Below are 17,481 nucleotides of genomic sequence, written 5' to 3'. Positions count from 1 at the left end.
AAATGGAGTACCACGTCATCTGCATACAGGGACAGTTTTGCCTCCTTCCTGCCCCAAGTAGAATCCTTTTTTTTTTTTTTCCTTGCCTGATTGCTATGACTAGGACTTCCAGTGGTGTGTTGAACACAGATGGTGAGAGTGGGCGTCCTTACCTTGTCCCAGAGCTCTAGGAAGGCTTTCCGCTTGTTACCTTTGAGTACTGTGTTGACTGTGTGCTTGTCATAAATCGGTTTTGTTATGTTGAGATATGTTCCCTCTACTCACTTTGGCGAGACCTTTTATGATGAAAGGATGTTGCATTTTATCAGTGCTTTCTCTGAACCTATTAAGATGAGCATGTTGTTTTGTCTCTTCTCTTGTTGATGTGGCAATTCACATTGATCGATTTGCACATGTTGAATTATCCTTGTGTCCCTGGTATGAATCCAACTTGATCATGGTGTGTGATTCTTTTTGTGTGTTGTTGAATTTGGTTAGCTAATATTTTGTTTCACATTTTGCATCTATGTTCATAAAGAGCTCTGTTCTGTAACTTCTTTTTTGGTTGTGCCTCTGTGTGGTTTAGGTACCGGGGTGACGGTGGCTCATAGAAAGACTCTGGGAGCGTTTCGTCCTCTTCAGTCTCCTGGGAGAGTGTGAAGAGGGTCATAGAAGTTCCTCTTTGTCAGTTTGGTAGAAGTCGTCCATGAAGGCATCCAGTTCTGGCCTCTGGTTTGCATGGAGTTTTCATTGGTGTTATTAGAGATTCTGTGTCACTTCCAGTGGCCGGTCTGTTCAGGCTGTCTGGGTCTTCTTGCCTCCGTTCTGGCGGGCTGTGTGTCTCTAGAGACGCGTGCGTGTCTTCCAGGTTTGCTGTTGGATGGCTCAGCACACAGTGGTTCTTAGTACTCTCGTATAAACTTTTGTATCTCTGAGGTATCAATTTTAAAAATTAATTATTAATTAATTTTGGCTGTGTTGGACTTCCCTCGTGGCTCAGACGGTAAAGAATCTGCCTGCAATGCGGGAAACCTGGGTTCGATCCCTGGGTGGGGAAGATCCCTGGAGGAGGGCAGTGCAACCCACTCCAGTATTCTCATCTGGAGAATCTCACGGACAGAGGAGTCTGGTTGGCTACAGTCCATGTGGTCACAGAGTTGGACACGCCTGAGGGACAGAGGACGGTGCTGGGTCTTCCTCGCTGCCCAGGGGATTTCCTCCCATTGAGCTGAGCTCAGGAAGCTTTTCTCTTTGCTGCGGTGCCTGGGCTCCTCGCTTTGGTGACGTGTCTTCTCGCAGGGCAGGGCTCTGGGCCCGCAGGCTCAGCATTTGCGGCTGGCGCGGGATCTTCTCTCAGCAGGGATGGAACCTGCGTCCCCTGTGTTGGCGGCTGGATTCTTATCCGCCAAGCCACCAGGGAAACCTGGTAGCAGCTCTTGTTCCTCCCGTCTCATTACTTATTTTATGTATTGAGTCCCATGTTTTTGCCTTTTGAATTTGATGTGATGCACTGGACTCCTACAGTCGTGTTTCACTTATTCACCATCATGCTTGAAAACTGAGTTGTGTTCCTGTAACAATCCAGCTTTGTGCATTTTTTGTGTAAAATTATGTTGCATATATATACACCAAACCATTCATTTTAGTGAAAGTGATTTCGACTTTTCCCACGTGAACAACCCACGTGTCCATATTCTGCTTGTACACGCGTGGCCGTGCACGCATCTTCCTCTGGGTTATACAACTGTGGGCCAGCGCTGTCTCTCTGCCCTTTAACTGAGAGTTGCTGTCGACTCTCCAGATTGACCGGGCTGATGAGTACCCCTGCCCGTGATGTGCTGGGATTCGTCAGAGTCAGCCTTGTCTCATCCATCGTTTTCTCTTTCCCTCTCTTACAGATGAACTAGGAGGTGGGCATCTCATTTCAGGGAACCTGGGGCATAAAACTGAGGTGGAGACGATCCTATGTGGTTGTAATGAGAAGACACATCTGGGCACGTGGGGCCATCGGTGGAGGCTGGCTGCACCAGACTCACAGGCTGTGCCAGTCTGGCGGCACCAGACTAGGATAGTCCACCTGCTCCTTCCTTCCCACCGGCCTTCACCCAGGCACCTTGAAGTTGGCCACGGAGCGCGTTTGCCCCAGGGGAGACACACAGTTCACACTGGGCTCTTTAAGCATGTATTGCCTGCTGATTTTGTCTGTGCCGGGGCTGTGTTGCTGCGGGGGTGTGTCTGGTTGTGTGAGCGGGGTGCTCCCTCGCTGCGGTGTCTGGGCGTCTGCAGCACTGGCCTGTCTGCAGCACGTGGGCTCCAGGACGTGCCGGCCTCAGTCACTGCGGCTCACAGACTCACTTGCTCCTTGGCGCGTGGGGTCCCCCAGGATCACAGATTGAACCCGTGTCTCCTGCATTGGCTGGCAGACTCTTCACCACCAGGGAAACCCCATATCGTTGCTCTTTACAAAATGATGTATTCCTGAGCTCATTTACCAGCATAGCCCTGACCGTCACTTCAAACACCAGGGTGTCCCTTCACACTGACAGTGTTTCTGGAGAAACTACAGCGGGTGTCCTCTGACGAGGAGGAGGGGCGTGAGTGGTCCAGAGGGGGCTCAGGGAAGAGTTTAGGATCCAACTGTTCCAAACGGGCCCCACTTCCACCCATTTATTCAGTTACTTAAACGATGTTCTGTTTCTGAGAAGAGATGGAGGTCATTGTGCACACCAGAGACAGCGAGCATGAACAATGAAGCTCATGTCCTCCATGCAAGTGGACAGAGCCTGAGGGCGTGCAGGGTGACGACCCGCCCCTGCCATGTGGGATGCGCCTCGGTCCAGGGGTGAGAGCAGCCGGGAGCCGGGGCGTCCTCCCCAGGAGGGAGGGGGCCCCATGAGCAGAGGCCAAGTCCCCTGGGGACGCCTGGGCCTCCTCCCACCCTGCGGCTCATCTCTCCCCCGGGGTCAGAAGCTCATCCAGAAGCTCCCACACCAGAAGCTCCCCTCCCGGGCTCCTGAGCTCTGGGGAGTGCGGGGTCCCGGTGCTCAGCTCCGGGCTGGGTCTCGGGCTCCTCCGTGGTCGTGCCGAGCCTGGCAGAGAAGGATCCCGAGGAGCAGCAGGACCGAAGCCGCGAGGCCCATCCGGGTGAGATTCTGCACCGTGTAGTCTGGGGTGAGGGCGCACAGGTCAGCGCTGGCCCCGTTACCCACTGTGTGTGCCCAGGGCACCCGTCTCCCGTGAGAAGACGCGGCCCCGAGCCCAACCCGACAGGGACGCTGTCCTCGTTCACACTCGCGGGTCTGACAGCGGTGCTGGGGGAGGGTGTCAGCCGGCCCGAGTGTCCTGAAGGGAGGCTCTGGGTGGGCCGTGTCCTCCTCGGGAGACTCCTGGGGTCTGTCTATCTTACTGTCTCAGACGTTCCTATCAGGACCCTGAGCTGAAGGAGCTCCAACAGCACAGGGTGGGGTGGGGCCCTCCCCTGAGCGGTGGTCTGTGGGGTCCCGGGGTGGGCCCCCCGTGAGCAGTGGTCTGTGGGGCCCCAGGGTGGGGCCCGCCCCTGAGTGGTGTTTGCAGGGTGCTGGGGTGGAACCCCGCCCCTGATCAGTGGTCTGTGGGGTCCCGGGGTGGGACCCAACCGTGGCTCCCACGGATCCACCTCCCCCTATAGACGCTCGCTCAGCCCTCTGTGTCTGCCAGCTGGACTCTGCCCATGGGCGGAGGTGATCCCTGCAGCCTCCGGGGGCAGGATGCGGTGGGGGCGGACTTGCTTCTCCACAGACTGAACCCCATGCAGCAGCCTCAGGCCCCTGCAGCCTGTGGCTCCGGCGCCATTTCTGCCTGACTCCCCGCCGCCCCTTGACAATCTGAGGGGCCTTGTCCTCCCAAAGAATGTTAAAGCGCCCTGGGGTGGGCTGTCTCCCCTGAGCACAGAGCCCCGAGAGTCCCCAGGTTCGGATCTGGATCTGTGGCTGTGATACTGGGTCCTGGGAATGAGCCCAGGAAGGCGTACGCTGGGCTGACCTGGGGTCCCCACCTCACCCCCCTCTGCCCTGAAGGGCTCTGTGGCCTCCCCGAGACCCTCGCACTGCCCACCTGCCCCTCTGGGACCCCAGTGTGGGAGGAAGGGGCGGGGCGCAGGCTCCGAGTCCCTTCCCTCAGGGGGCCACTCCCTCAGTGCCTCCTCCTACACCACCTGGCACTCCCAGGGCAGGCCCCGAGCTGCTGAGTGAGAGGGACAGACTGAGGCTCACCTGAGACCACGAGCGCCAAGGGCTCACTGGGCTGTGACAGCAGGTAGGGGTCTGTGCTGAGTGAGCGGTAGCACCTGTAGGTGCCCCCGTGGGCTGAGGTCACAGGGCTCAAGGAGAACTCGGCCTGGTACCGCCCGTCTTGGTCCTGGGTGCGCAGACGCAGGGGGCGATTGGCTCCCCCCTCCTTGGACAGAAGGAAGGTGTCCGTCCTGTCTCCTGACTGACACAGCAGGGTCACATTCTCCCCCGGGGCCACCGAGGGGCCTGGCCGCACCGAGAGGGAGGGTCTGTGTCTGAGCCGTCCTGCAGAGAGGAAGGGGGTGCGGGCGTCGGGCCTGGTTTGAGTGAGACTCCATGGGCCTCCCTGGCCCTCAGCGCTGTCTCTGTTTCTCAGAGTCTCTCCTCTCCCCGACCCCGTCTCTCTGTCCCCTCCCTGGGACCCCTCCCCCTGGTCCCAGCATCACCCCTGAGGCTCCCCGGTGGGGCCTGTGCAGAGTCAGGTCCCCTACTGACCCGCTGGCTCCTCTCCTACCACCAGCAGCTCCAGGGCGTCGCTGGGGGCCGACCACTCGGAGGAGAGGCCGTGTCCACCATAGCATCTGTACCGGCCCCCGTGGATGGTGCCCACGGGGCCCAGGGGGAAGTCGGCCTGAGAGAGCTCCCCCTGGGGCCTCCGGGCAGGGCGCTGGGGGAGGTCCTGTCCACCCTCCTTGGACAGAGCGAATCTGGCATAGCTGATGTCAGAGTGACACTGGAGGGTCACGTTCTGTCCAGAGGTGACGACAGGGCCCTGTGCGGTCAGGAGGGAGGGCTTCACAGACAGCCCTGGGGAGAGACACACGCTGGGTTGTTGGGACTGCTTCCCCTGTGGACCCCCCTCTCCCGGCCCGGCCCCAGGTCTGGCCGTGTCTCAGTCTGTGTGTCTGTCCTGTGAGCCCCACGCTCCTCTCCCCACCCTCTCACAGGGGCTCCCCTGGGAGCAGAGACCCCAGTACGTTGTCTTGTCTGCACAAATGTATTCAGTCAGGACGGGACTCCTCACCTGGGACCAGGAGCTCCAGGGGGTCGCTGGGGGCCGACCACACCCGGGGGGTGTCCCTGTTAGAGCCGTAGCATCTGAACGTCCACCTGTGCCCGGGGGTCACGGGGCCCACAGGGAACAGGGCCTGGATCCGCCCGTTGGGGGTTCGCTGTCCATCCAGGGTCCGAGGGGACTTGTCTTCTCCTTCCTTGGTCAGAAGAAATCTGTTCAATCCCTGATAGGAGGCACACTGGAGGGTCATGTTCCCTCCTGAGGTCACCACAGGGCTCGGCAGGGCTGAGATGCTGGGTTTGACGTAGCGTTCTAGGAGAGAAGGAGGCAGCTGGATCTGTGGGGCTTCCCCCTCCCTCCCCAGGGCTGGGCTGTGAGAGGGACACCCCCTGAGAGCAGACCCCCTCCCGAGGGCAGAGCCCAAGGCCCCCGAGGGTCCCTCACGTGTCACCACCAGCTCCAGGGGGTCGCTGCGCTCTGACCAGCCAGCGGGGGTTCTGTAGTAGCAGTCATAGCTCCCTGTGTGGACCTGTCCCATGTATTGGATGGAGAACCTGGCCTTGTCCCCGGGACCTGGGGGTTTCTGTCTGTCCCAGAAAACAGGGTTTCCCTCTTTATCCAGATGGAACTCCTGGGCCCCTGGGGGCCCCTGACACCAGATGGTCACGGGGCTCCCCCAGGGGACTACAGAGCCCGGCTCAGCCCAGATGGTGGGTTTGGGGAGGGTCCCTGGAAAGAAATCAGATGTGGACTCACCAGGCGTCCCTCCAGGTCCCGACCGTCAGCCCAGACCTCCCAGAGTCCCTGTACGTGCATGAACCCTGAGCTGCCCTCCCCCTCCCCATGGCCTGGGAGTGACCCTTGTCCCCTTGAGAAGACGGAGCTGGGCCCTAGGACAGACTCACCGGCCTGCACCGGGGTCCTCAGGCCCACACTCAGCCCTGGAAGAGAGCGACCTGTGAGAGTTCTGCCCTCAACCCTAAGCATTGCCTCTCTGCCCCGGGAGCCTCCTGGGTCTTGGGGTCCCCTGACGGAGTAGGCTGACTGGGGGGTCTTTCCAGACCAGGGCTCCCCCTGCCCCTCCCATCTCACCAAGGCAGAGCAGGGCGGGGAGCGTGGGGGCCATGGCGTCTCCTCCCTGCGGTCCAGGCTGTGACGATGGAGGAGACCTGGGTGTCCTACGGACAGACAGACCACAGGGTGTGTCCTCTCCGGGGCTGGGGCTTCCTGTTACGCGGCTGTCACATCAGTGTCCCCGCAGGAAGGGGAACAGCCTCTTCTTGAAAGCCTGGCGTCCTCCCCATGACAGTCCCAGTGTGTTCCTGAGACGCCCCTTCCAGTAGAGGGCATCCACGACGTGGCCTTCCCTGTGCGAGCCTCGCGTCGGGGTCTGCTTCCTCCTCTGCCCACCCGTCATCAGGTCCCTGTGGGGTCCTCACCATGGATGGGGTCACCATGCCCTGGAGATGCTTCGGGGAGGATGCCAGCCCATGCTGCCTGCAGGACTCAGATCCCCAGAGACACATTTTTTTTTTTTTTTAATTGGAGGATCGTTACTTTACAATATGGTGCTGGTTTCTGCCATACATCAGCATGGATCTGCCGTGTGTGTCACATGCCCTTCCTCCCACCTCCCTCCCCTCTAGGTTGTCACAGAGCCCTTGTTTGAGGTCCCTGAGTCACACAGCACATTCCCCCGTGGTCTGTTTTACACAAGCTGGTGTGCGCATTTCCATGCTACTCTCTCCACTCATCCCACCCTCTCACTCCCCTCTGTGTCCACAAGTCTGCTCTTTATGAGGGACACTCGGTCAGCGTCTCCCTGGGCTCAGTGGAGTCCATGTGCCAAGAGCCCAGAGGAGACGGTCACGGAATAAGGAAGGAAATGACTCCTCTCCTGCCCCGGAGTGTGGTTTCCCTGTCACAGCCCCCTTGAGGGGCGTCTCTCTTTATCGCATCACCGTCCAGCCTGCCTTCCTGGGAACAAGCCCCTGGGTGCTTCCTGCCTCCTCGGGGCCCCAGGGTCCTTGGGCACAGTCTCCCCCTGGTCTTGTCATCACCTGCAAGCTTTAGGGGGGTATTGATTAGGGTCAGGGCTCTCACTCTGTTGGAGAACAGATACTCTTGTAAACGTGTGCCAGCTGCTCATGTAACCTGGGGTGGTGGTGACCTTTTTCTCTGCGCTTGAGGTTCCTGCTCTCCTGTTGTCCCGACCCCATCCCTCAGTGGGGCTGCGGGCTCTTGCTGCCGTCATCGTGGTCAATTTCCAGATGAGGTGACTGCAGGAGAGGGTGGACGTGAAGGGCTGCAGACTGAGACTGCACGAAGAGGGTGAATGTGGTGCCCACCCAGAGCCTCCTCTGCTCCTAATGCTGAGACGTGCTTGGAGAGTGTTTCTGAAACACGTAGCCACAGACCAGGGCAGAAAGAATGTTACCCAAATGGAGGGGAACCACAGGAAAGCACGTGAGGTAGGCAGTGTGGCCCTGGCTTGGGGATCATCTGGAGGTCAGAGGAAGGTTTCCACCCATGTGGACACACAGAGGGAGCCATGGTCACAGAAAAATAAAGGGAGGCAAGCATGTGGATAATTTTGTAGAAGAACAGGTGGTCACTGAAAAGAGTTGAAAAATTTTCAACGTGAACAATACAGTAGATTCAACACGTTAAAAAGTCATGCAGCGAAGAAGACAGTTGAGCGGCCACATATGAAGTGGGAGTATGGCATTGAGGAAATGGTCCAGAGTGCAGCACAGAGAGCAGACAGGGAGATTCAGGAGAGGCGGGCCTGTGCTGAGGGCCAGTGTGCTATCTGTCGTAAGTGTCAGACGGGAAGACGCTCACGACAGACTGAAGACGCTCACGACAGACGGCAACGGCTGAGGAAGCAAATAACGGCGCCTCCTTTACTGACGAGAACCGACCTTCGAAGGGCTGGGACTCATGCGTGTGCACGTGACACCTGAGGGCCGCCCCGCTGGGCCCCTGACTGAGACTCCGCGCTCCTTACTTAGGGGCTCGGGCGGGATCACCGGCCAGAGATCCAGACACGGCACACTTGGGCTAAAGACCCCACACCCTGCAATGGAGAGCCTGTGTGTGGCAGCGACGTCAACAAATAGGTTAATTAATTACATATTTTTAAAAATAAATGGAAGTATCATCCGTATCTTGACCTTTCATAGTAAAATGAGAAACTGAAGGTTAAATTTTAAAAGTATTTCATACTGAATTATAAAATTTGAAACAGTTAATTCTAAGTAAATTTCACCTAAAAAAAAAAAAAAAAAGAGGGACTGGACTGAGGCCCTGAAATTGTCCTGAAACTACTTCCAGTGGAAAACGCAGATTATCAAGAGAATGACCAGCCCACTGGGAGCAGACTGCCCCCTACCAAAAGGGGGCGCTAAAGGATACTGGAGCCACGCTGTCAGGGAATCAACCAGGAAGACTTCCCCCTGAGTCCGAGTACTTGCAAGGGGCAGAAGTGAGAGCTTCATGCAGAGCACATCCCCAGCTTCCAGGAGGTTCCGCACTGCCTCCCGTTGTGGGCCGTGCCTCAGCCTCAACGCACCAGGTCCTGAGAGAGGAGGAGGGCTCTGGGGGCATGGGGCCCTTAACCTTGACAAGTGTTTTCCTCTCCTAGTACTTGAGTCACACGCTGGATTCCAAATAGGAAGTGTTCTCAAGCAACTGGATAAAAAGAGACTGAGCGTGAAAGAAGGCATTTCCAGAGGTGCAAGTTCTTGGATATTGACGGTTTTCACACAGAAAGGAATACTAAGAGATGGCAGAGACACAGGGAGATGCAACAGAGAGGAATGCATGGCCGAAAATGAGCTTTGGAAAAGTACACAGATACACGCTTGACTGCACAAACACACCCACACGTGTGCATGGAGAGAGCCGTGCACAACCCACACACATGTATATGAGTACCCAGAGTTCAGGTGAAGCACCGTCAGAACTTTGTCTTTTCCAAAGGAGGAGGAGGATGCATACGTGTTCAGAAATAAAAATGTAAATACGTATTTTAAGCACGAGAGCAAGTGCCTAAAATGAGAAATGGAATAACTCCCAACGTGCCTGGTGTAATTAAATGAAAGAAAACCTTTTCAGCTTTACTGAGGTATAATTGAGAAAATTTTGATCCTGTAAAGAGCAATATTGCACAGGAACCTGGAATGTCAGGTCCATGAATCAAGGCAAATTGGAAGTGGTCAAACAGAAGATGGCAAGAGTGATGGTCGACATTCTAGGAATCAGCGAACTAAGATGGACTGGAATGGGTGAATTTAACTCAGATGACCATTATATCTACTACTGTGGTCAGAAATCCCTCAGAAGAAATGGAGTAGCCATTATGGTCAACAACAGAGTCCGAAATGCAGTACTTGGGTGCAATCTCAAAAATGACAGAATGATCTCTGTTTGTTTCCATGGCAAACCATTCAGTATCACAGTAATCCAAGTCTATGCCCCAACCAGTAACGCTGAAGAGTGAACGATTGTATGATGACCTACAAGACCTTTTAGAACTAACACTCCCCAAAATATGTCCTTTTAATTATAGCGGACTGGAATGCAAAAGTAGGAAGTCAAGAAACACCTGGAGTAACAGGCAAATTTGGCCTTGGAGTACAGAATGAAGCAGGGCAAAGGCGAATAGAGTTTTGCCAAGAGAACGCACTGGTCATAGCAAACACCCTCTTCCAACAACACAAGAGAAGACTCTATAGGTCAACACCAAAATCAGATTGATTATATTCTTTGCAGCCAAAGATGGAGAAGCTCTATACAGTCAGTAAAAAGAAGACCAGGAGCTGGCTGTGGCTCAGATCATGAACTCCTTATTGCCAAATTCAGACTTAAATTGAAGAAAGTGGGGAAACCACTAGACCATTCAGGTATGACCTAAATCAAATCCCTTATGATTATACAGTGGAAGTGAGAAATAGATTTAAGGGACTAGATCTGATAGAGTGCCTGATGAACTCTGGATAGAAGTTTCTGACTTTGCACAGGAGCAGGGATTAAGACCATCCCTATGGAAAATAAATGCAAAAAATGGCTGTCTGAGCAGGCCTTACAAATAGCTGTGAAAAGAAGAGAAGTGAAAAGCAAAGGAGAAAAGGAAAGATATTCCCATCTGAATGCAAAGTTCCAAGAATAGCAAGGAGAGATGAAAAAAAAAAGCCTTCCTCAGCAATCAATGCAAAGAAATAGAGGAAAACAACAGAATGGGAAAGACTAAAGATCTCTTCAAGAAAATTAGAGATACCAAGGGAACATTTCATGCAAAGATGGGCTTGATAAAGGACAGAAATGGTATGGACCTAACAGAAGCAGAAGATATTAAGAAGAGATGGCAAGAATACACAGAAGAACTGTACAAAAGAGATCTTCATGACCCAGATAATCACAATGGTGTGATCACTCACCTAGAGCCACACATCCTGGAATGTGAAGTCAAGTGGGCCTTAGGAAGCATCACTTTGAATAAAGCTAGTGGAGGTGATGGAATTCCAGTTGAGCTATTTCAAATCCTGAAAGATGATGCTGTGAAAGTCAAAAGAGACACTGATGTATAGACCAGTCTTTTGGACTCTGTGGGAGAGGGAGAGGGTGGGATGATTTGGGAGAATGACATTGAAATATGTATAATATCATATATGAAACGAGTCACCAGTCCAGGTTCGATGCACCATACTGGATGCTTGGGACGACCCAGAGGGATAGTATGGGGAGGGAGGAGGGAGCAGGGTTCAGGATGGGAAACACATGTTCAGGATGGGAAACACATCTAACCTGTGGCAGATTCATTTTGATATATGGCAAAACCAATACAATATTGTAAAGTTAAATAAAATTTAAAAAAAAAGTGCTGCACTCGATAAGCCAGCAAATTTGGAAAACTCAGCAGTGGCCACAGGACTGGAAAAGGTCAGTTTTCATTCCAATCTCAAAGAAAGGCAATGCCAAAGAATGCTCAAACCACTGCACAATTGCACTCATCTCACATGCTAGTAAAGAAGTGCTCCAAATTCTTCAAAGTACATGAACCATGAACTTCCTGATGTTCAAGCTGGTTTTAGAAAAGGCAGAGAAACCAGAGATCAAATGGTCAACATTCGCTGGATCATCGAAAAAGCAAGAGAGTTTCAGAAAAACATCTATTTCTGCTTTATTGACTATGCCAAAGCCTTTGACTGTGTGGATCACAATAAACTGTGGATTATTCAGAAATAGATGGGAATACCATATCATCTGACCTGTCTCTTGAGAAACCTGTATGCAGGTGGGAAGCAACAATCAGAACTGGACATGGATCAACAGACTGGTTCCAAATAGGAAAAGGAGTACGTCAAGGCTGTATATTGTCGCCCTGCTTATTTAACTTATACGCAGAGTACATTATGAGAAACGCTGGGCTGAATGAACACAAGCTGGAGTCGTGATTGCTGGGAGAAATATCAATAATCTCAGATATGCAGACGACACCACCCTTATGGCAGAAAGTGAAGAGGAACTCAAAAGCCTCTTGATGAAAGTGAAAGAGGAGAGTGAAAAAGTTGGCTTAAAGCTCAACATTCAGAAAACTAAGATCATGGCATCTGGTTCGATCACTTCATGGGAAATAGATGGGGAAACAGTGGAAACAGTGTCAGACTTTATTTTTTGGGCTCCAAAATCACTTCAGATGGTGATTTCAGCCATGAAATTAAAAGACGCTTACTCCTTGGAAGGAAAGTTATGACCAACCTAGATAGCATATTCAAAAGCAGAGACATTACTTTGCCAACAAAGGTTCGTCTAGTCAAGGCTATGGTTTTTCCAGTGGTCATGTATGGATGTGAAAGTTGGACTGTGAAGAAAGGTGAGTGCTGAAGAATTGATGCTTTTGAACTGTGGTGTTGGAGAAGACTCTTGAGAGTCCCTTGGACTGCAAGGAGGTCCAACCAGTCCATTCTGAAGGAGATCAGTCCTGGGTGTTCACTGGAAGAACTGATGCTAAAGCTGAAACTGCAATAGTTTGGCCACTGGATGTGAAGAGCTGACTCATTTGAAAAGATCCTGATGCTGGGAAAGATTGAGGGCAGGAGGAGAAGGGGACTACACAGGATGAGATAGTTGGATGCATCACAGACTCAATGGACCTGAGTTTGGGTAAACTCCGGGAGTGGTGATCAACAGGGAGGCCTGGTGTGCTGCGATCCATGGGGTTGCAAAGAGTCAGACATGACTGAGTGACTGAACTGAACTGAACTGAACTGAATCGACAAAAATTGTATCTGTTCCACACGCACAGCTTGACGTTCTGACTTCTGTCTACGCTGTGAAATAAGTACTGCAGTCATGCCAATTATAATTAGCATGTCCATCAGCTCCTGTAGTTCACCTTGGTCTGTGGGTCTGGTGAGGACTCTTCTGGGCTACCCTCTGAGCAGGATTGAGTCTACAGTAGAGTACAGTCAGCTCTAGTCACATTGCTGCACATCAGGTCTCCAGAACTTACTCATCGCTGTCCAGGAAACTTTGTTCCCCGTGACCAGCACCTCCCCGTTATCCCCCCTCCCAGCCTCTGGGGACTACGTTCTCCTCCGTTTCCCTGAGTCTGTTTTAGATTCCACACTCAGTGAGCTCCTGCTGCGTTTGCATGTCTGTGTCTGGCTTACTTTACTCGACATAATGTCCTCCAGCTTCACCCAAGTTGTTTTAAAAGGAGGATTCCTTTTTTTTTAAAGGCTGAGTGAGATTCCATTGTGTGTGTGTGTGTGTGTGTGTGTGTGTGTGTGTGTGTGTGTCTGGCATTTTCTTTGTGCATTTATCTATCGACAGACATCCAGGTTGTGGCCGCATCCTATTACTGGGAACAGCGCTGCAGAACACAGGAATGCAGATACGTCTGTGAGGTCCTGACTTCTTTGGATACATACCCTGGAGTGGAATTGCTGGGTCATACGGTAGTTCTGTTTTTAGTTTCTTAAAGAAACTCCACACTGTTTTCCACGGTGGCTGCACCGATTTGCCTTACCAACGACCATGCACAAGGTTCTCTTCTCTCTGCATTTTGGCAGCACTTGTCTTTTTCCTAGGAGTCAAGTGTCTGTAACACGTGCAGTGACATCTCACTGGCTCTGGCGTGTGCTCCCCTGAGGACTGGTGGATGCTGAGCACCTTTCCATGTCTGTTTGGTCATTTGGACATCGTCTTTTGAGAGATACCTGTTCAGGTCCTGTGCCCGTTTAAAAACTGGGTTGGTGTTACTTTGGGTTGAGTTGTGTGAGCTCCTTGTATATTTGAGAAGTAGCTCCAAGTCAGATGTGTGGTTTGCACACATCTCCTCTTGCACCCATTGCCTTTCCTGTGACTGTTTCCTTTGCTGGGTGGGTTTTATTTACCGGACTTCCCCTGGCCTGGTTCTGTCTTTGCTGCCTGTGCTTTTGGTGTCATATCCAAAGAAACCTTGTCCACACCCATGTCCCGACGCTCCCCCTGTGTCTTCCTCTTGTTCTCATGGTTCCAGGCCCTGTGTTTAAGTCTCTGCTGCCTTTTGAGATGATTCATGTATAGTGTGAGCTGAGGGTCCAGCTTCACCCTCCTGCTGGCTGTCATCTGGCTCTTCCAGCACCGTTTATTGAAGGGACTGTCCTTTCCCCTTCTGTGCTCTGGGCACCTTGTGGAAGATCAGTTCACTGAGCTGCTTCGGGACAATTACTTTCCATAACAAGGAAGCTCATAGATTTCCTGTTTTCCTGCAGTTTCTCTGCTGCCTTGGGCAGAGTCGGTTCCCAGTTCTTGGGGCGTCTATGCTGCCCTTGGCAGAGCCATGGTTCCTGGTTCTCGGTGTTTCTTGTGGCTCTGCTTTGGTGTCTGTACGCTGGGAGAAGCAGCTGCCTCCTCTCGGATTTATGGTGGGATTTGTCCCCAGCCGAGTTAGAGATTCTGGAGCCTCTGATACATGCTCTGTGACATGAGGCTCCCCCGCCCTCCCGTCCGGGGAGACGATGCTGTGCCCCCGCCCCGTTGTGCCCCTGCCCTGAGGGAGAAGTCTGAGGACCACGTGCTCCTGTAACCCCCGAGGCCAAGCCAGCCACACAGAGCCCTGTCCCTTCTCTTCCTGCTTTGCGACCCCACGTGTGTCTGTGGCCTGGTGCTCTTGTGAGCTGAGCAGCAAGGTGGTCTCTGAGGTAGCGGCCTGGAGCCTGGGGACGTGGCGCAGCTGCACCCACCGTCCTCCCGGGGAGGAGGGGCCTGGGCCCAAGGAGGGTCCTCTCAGTGCTGAACTGCGCCAGCTTGTGGGAGGGGAGACAGGGAAACAGAACCTCCTCCGTTTATCCATTCAAAATAGTTCTCGGTTTTCTGTTCATCCGAGGTGTTGCAGCTCACTAGCTGAATTCTGCAGTTTGCATAAAGGTCATGAGGCGCAAATAAACCCGGTTTATCAGTGTTTCTGTGTGAGATGAGGGCTGGGACTTCCCCATCTGCCATCCTGCATAAAGCGCTGATTAAAGTTTCTGAAATGTGTCACACTGAGACCAGAAATGGAAAACAGAAATGATAGTTAACTCATGTGCATGCTAAGTCGCCCAGCCGTGTCCGACTCTTTGCAACCCCACGGCCTGTAGCCTGCCACGCTCCTCTGTCCATGAGATTCTCCAGGCAGGAATACTGGAGGGGGTGGCCATGCCCTCCTCCAGGGGATCTTCCCGATCCAGGGATTGAACGCAAGTCTCTTACGTCTCCTGCGCTGGCAGGTGGGCTCTTCACCACTAGTGCCCCCTGGGAAGCCCTGATAGTCCACATACACAGGGAAAAGCGAGAAGGGTAAGCAGGTATCTGGCGCCCTTTTGGAATGAGAGAAACGGAGTGATGGTAGGCTGCACTCGGGCTCCCCAGGCGGCTCAGGGGTAAGGAATCTGCCTGCCAGCGCAGGAAGTGCAGAGACTCGCATTCGATCCCTGGGTGGGGAAGATCCCCTGGAGAAGGACATGGCAGCCCACCTCAGTATTCTTGCCTGGAGAATCCCTGGGCAGAGGAGCCTGGCGGTTTACTGTCTGTGGAGTCACAAAGAGTTGGACACGACTGAGCGAGCGCACACACACACACACACACACACACACACGAAGAGACTGCAGACCCAGACAACACGCCTGCCCACTCCGCAGACCAGGGAGCCCCCTCCCTCGGTTCTGCAGTTTGTGTGTGCATCTTCAGGGCTTTGTAAATGGAGTACCACGTCATCTGCATACAGGGACAATTTTGCCTCCTTTCTGCCCCAAGTTGAATCCTTTTTTTTTCTTGCCTGATTGCTATGACTAGGACTTCCAGTGGTGTGTTGAACACAGATGGTGAGAGTGGGCGTCCTTACCTTGTCCCAGAGCTCTAGAAAGGCTTTCCGCTTGTTACCTTTGAGTACTGTGTTGACTGTGTGCTTGTCATAAATCGGTTTTATTACGTTGAGATGTCTTCCCTTTGTACTCACTTTGGCGAGACTTTTTATGATGAATGGATGTTGAATTTTATCAGTGCTTTCTCTGAACCTATCAAGACGAGCATGTTGATTTGTCTTTTCTCTTGTTGATGTGGCGATTCACTTTGATTGATTTGCACATGTTGAATTATCCTTGTGACCCTGGTATGAATCCAAGTTGATCATGGCGTGTGATTCTTTTTGTGTGTTGTTGAATTTGGTTAGCTAATATTTTGTTGCACGTTTTGCATGTATGTTCATAGAGCACTTTGTTCTGTAAGTTTTCTTTTTTGGTTGTGTCTTTGTGTGGTTTAGATACTGGGGTGACGGTGGCTCATAGAAAGACTCTGGGAGCGTTTCGTCCTCTTCAGTCTCCTGGGAGAGTGTGAAGAGGGTCATAGAAGTTCCTCGTTGTCAGTTTGGTAGAAGTCCTCCATGAAGCCATCCAGTTCTGGCCTCTGGTTTGCATGGAGTTTTCACTGGTGTTATTACAGATTCTGTGTAGCTTCCAGTGGCCGGTCTGTTCAGGCTGTCTGGGTCTTCTTGCCTGCATTCTGGCGGGCTGTGTGTCTCTAGAGACTCGTGTGTGTCTCTTCCAGTTTTGCTGTTGGATGGCTCAGCACACAGTGCTTCTTAGTACTCTCTTATAAACTTTTGTATCTCTGAGGTATCAATTTTAAAAATTAATTATTAATTAATTTTGACTGTGCTGGACTTCCCTGGTGGCTCAGATGGTAAAGAATCTGCCTGCAATGCAGGAAACCTGGGTTTCATCCCTGGGTGGGGAAGATCCCCTGGAGGAGGGCAATGCAACCCACTCCAGTATTCTCACCTGGAGAATCTCACGGACACAGGAGTCTGGTGGGCTACAGTCCATTCGGTCCCAAAGAGTCCGACACGCCTGAAGGACAGACAGTGTTGGGTCTTCCTCGCTGCCCAGGGGCTTTCCTCCCGTTGAGCTTAGCTCAGGAAGCTTTTCTCTTCGCTGCGGTGCCTAGGCTCCTCGCTTTGATGGCATGTCTTGTCGCAGGGCAGGGCTCTGGGCCCGTGGGCTCAGCATTTGCGGCCTGCGCGGGATCTTCTCGAAGCAGGGATGGAACCCGCATCCCCTGCGTTGGCGGCTGGATTCTTATACGCCAAGCCACCAGGGAAACCCGGTAGCAGCTCTTGTTCCTCCTGTCTCATTTCTTATTTTATGTATTTGAGTCCCACGTTGTTCCCTTTTGAATTTGATGTGATGGACTGGACTCCTACAGTCGTATTTCACTTATTCACCATCATGCTTGAAAACTGATCTGTGTTCCTGTAGCAGTCCAGCTTTGTGCATTTTTTGTATAAAGTTCTGTTGCATATATATATATATACACCAAACCATTCATTTTGGTGAAAGTGATTTCTGTAACTTTTCCTACTGTGAACAACCCACGTGTCCTTTTTCTGCTTGTACACGTGTGGCCGTGCACGCATCTTCCTCTGGGTTATACAACTGTGGGCCAGCGCTGTGTCTCTGCCCTTTAACTGAGTTGCTGTAGACTCTCCAGACTGACCGGGCTGATGAGTACCCCTGCCCGTGATGTGCTGGGATTCCTCAGAGTCAGCCTTGTCTCGTCCATCGTTTTCTCTTTCCCTCTCTTACAGATGAACTAGGAGGTGGGCATCTCATTTCAGGGAACCTGGGGCATAAAACTGAGGTGCAGACGATCCTATGTGATTGTAATGAGAAGACACATCTGGACACGTGGGGC

General features: G+C 52.6%; 2 protein-coding genes across 4 annotated transcripts in view; both read right to left on the bottom strand.

Annotated features, from left to right (window-relative positions):
* Positions 1-17,481, bottom strand: part of LOC123464553 (leukocyte immunoglobulin-like receptor subfamily A member 6) — a 69,348-nt gene that overhangs the window by 16,131 nt on the left and 35,736 nt on the right. The gene's annotated exons all lie outside the window — the stretch shown is intronic.
* LOC123464548 (leukocyte immunoglobulin-like receptor subfamily A member 6) lies at positions 1,106-6,611 on the bottom strand. The gene is made up of 7 exons (XM_045163633.1): positions 6,355-6,611; positions 6,168-6,203; positions 5,707-5,991; positions 5,272-5,574; positions 4,743-5,054; positions 4,230-4,532; positions 1,106-3,145 (listed from the first exon to the last, which is right to left on the bottom strand). The coding sequence occupies exons 1-7, from the start codon at positions 6,386-6,388 to the stop codon at positions 3,024-3,026; spliced, it is 1,395 nt and encodes a 464-aa protein (XP_045019568.1). The 5' UTR covers positions 6,389-6,611; the 3' UTR covers positions 1,106-3,023.

This window comes from Bubalus bubalis, chromosome 18 (assembly GCF_019923935.1).
Source record: "Bubalus bubalis isolate 160015118507 breed Murrah chromosome 18, NDDB_SH_1, whole genome shotgun sequence".
Taxonomy (NCBI): Eukaryota; Metazoa; Chordata; class Mammalia; order Artiodactyla; family Bovidae; genus Bubalus; species Bubalus bubalis.
Note: the sequence above shows the minus strand (reverse complement) of the source record. Positions and strands in the feature narration are given on the sequence as shown.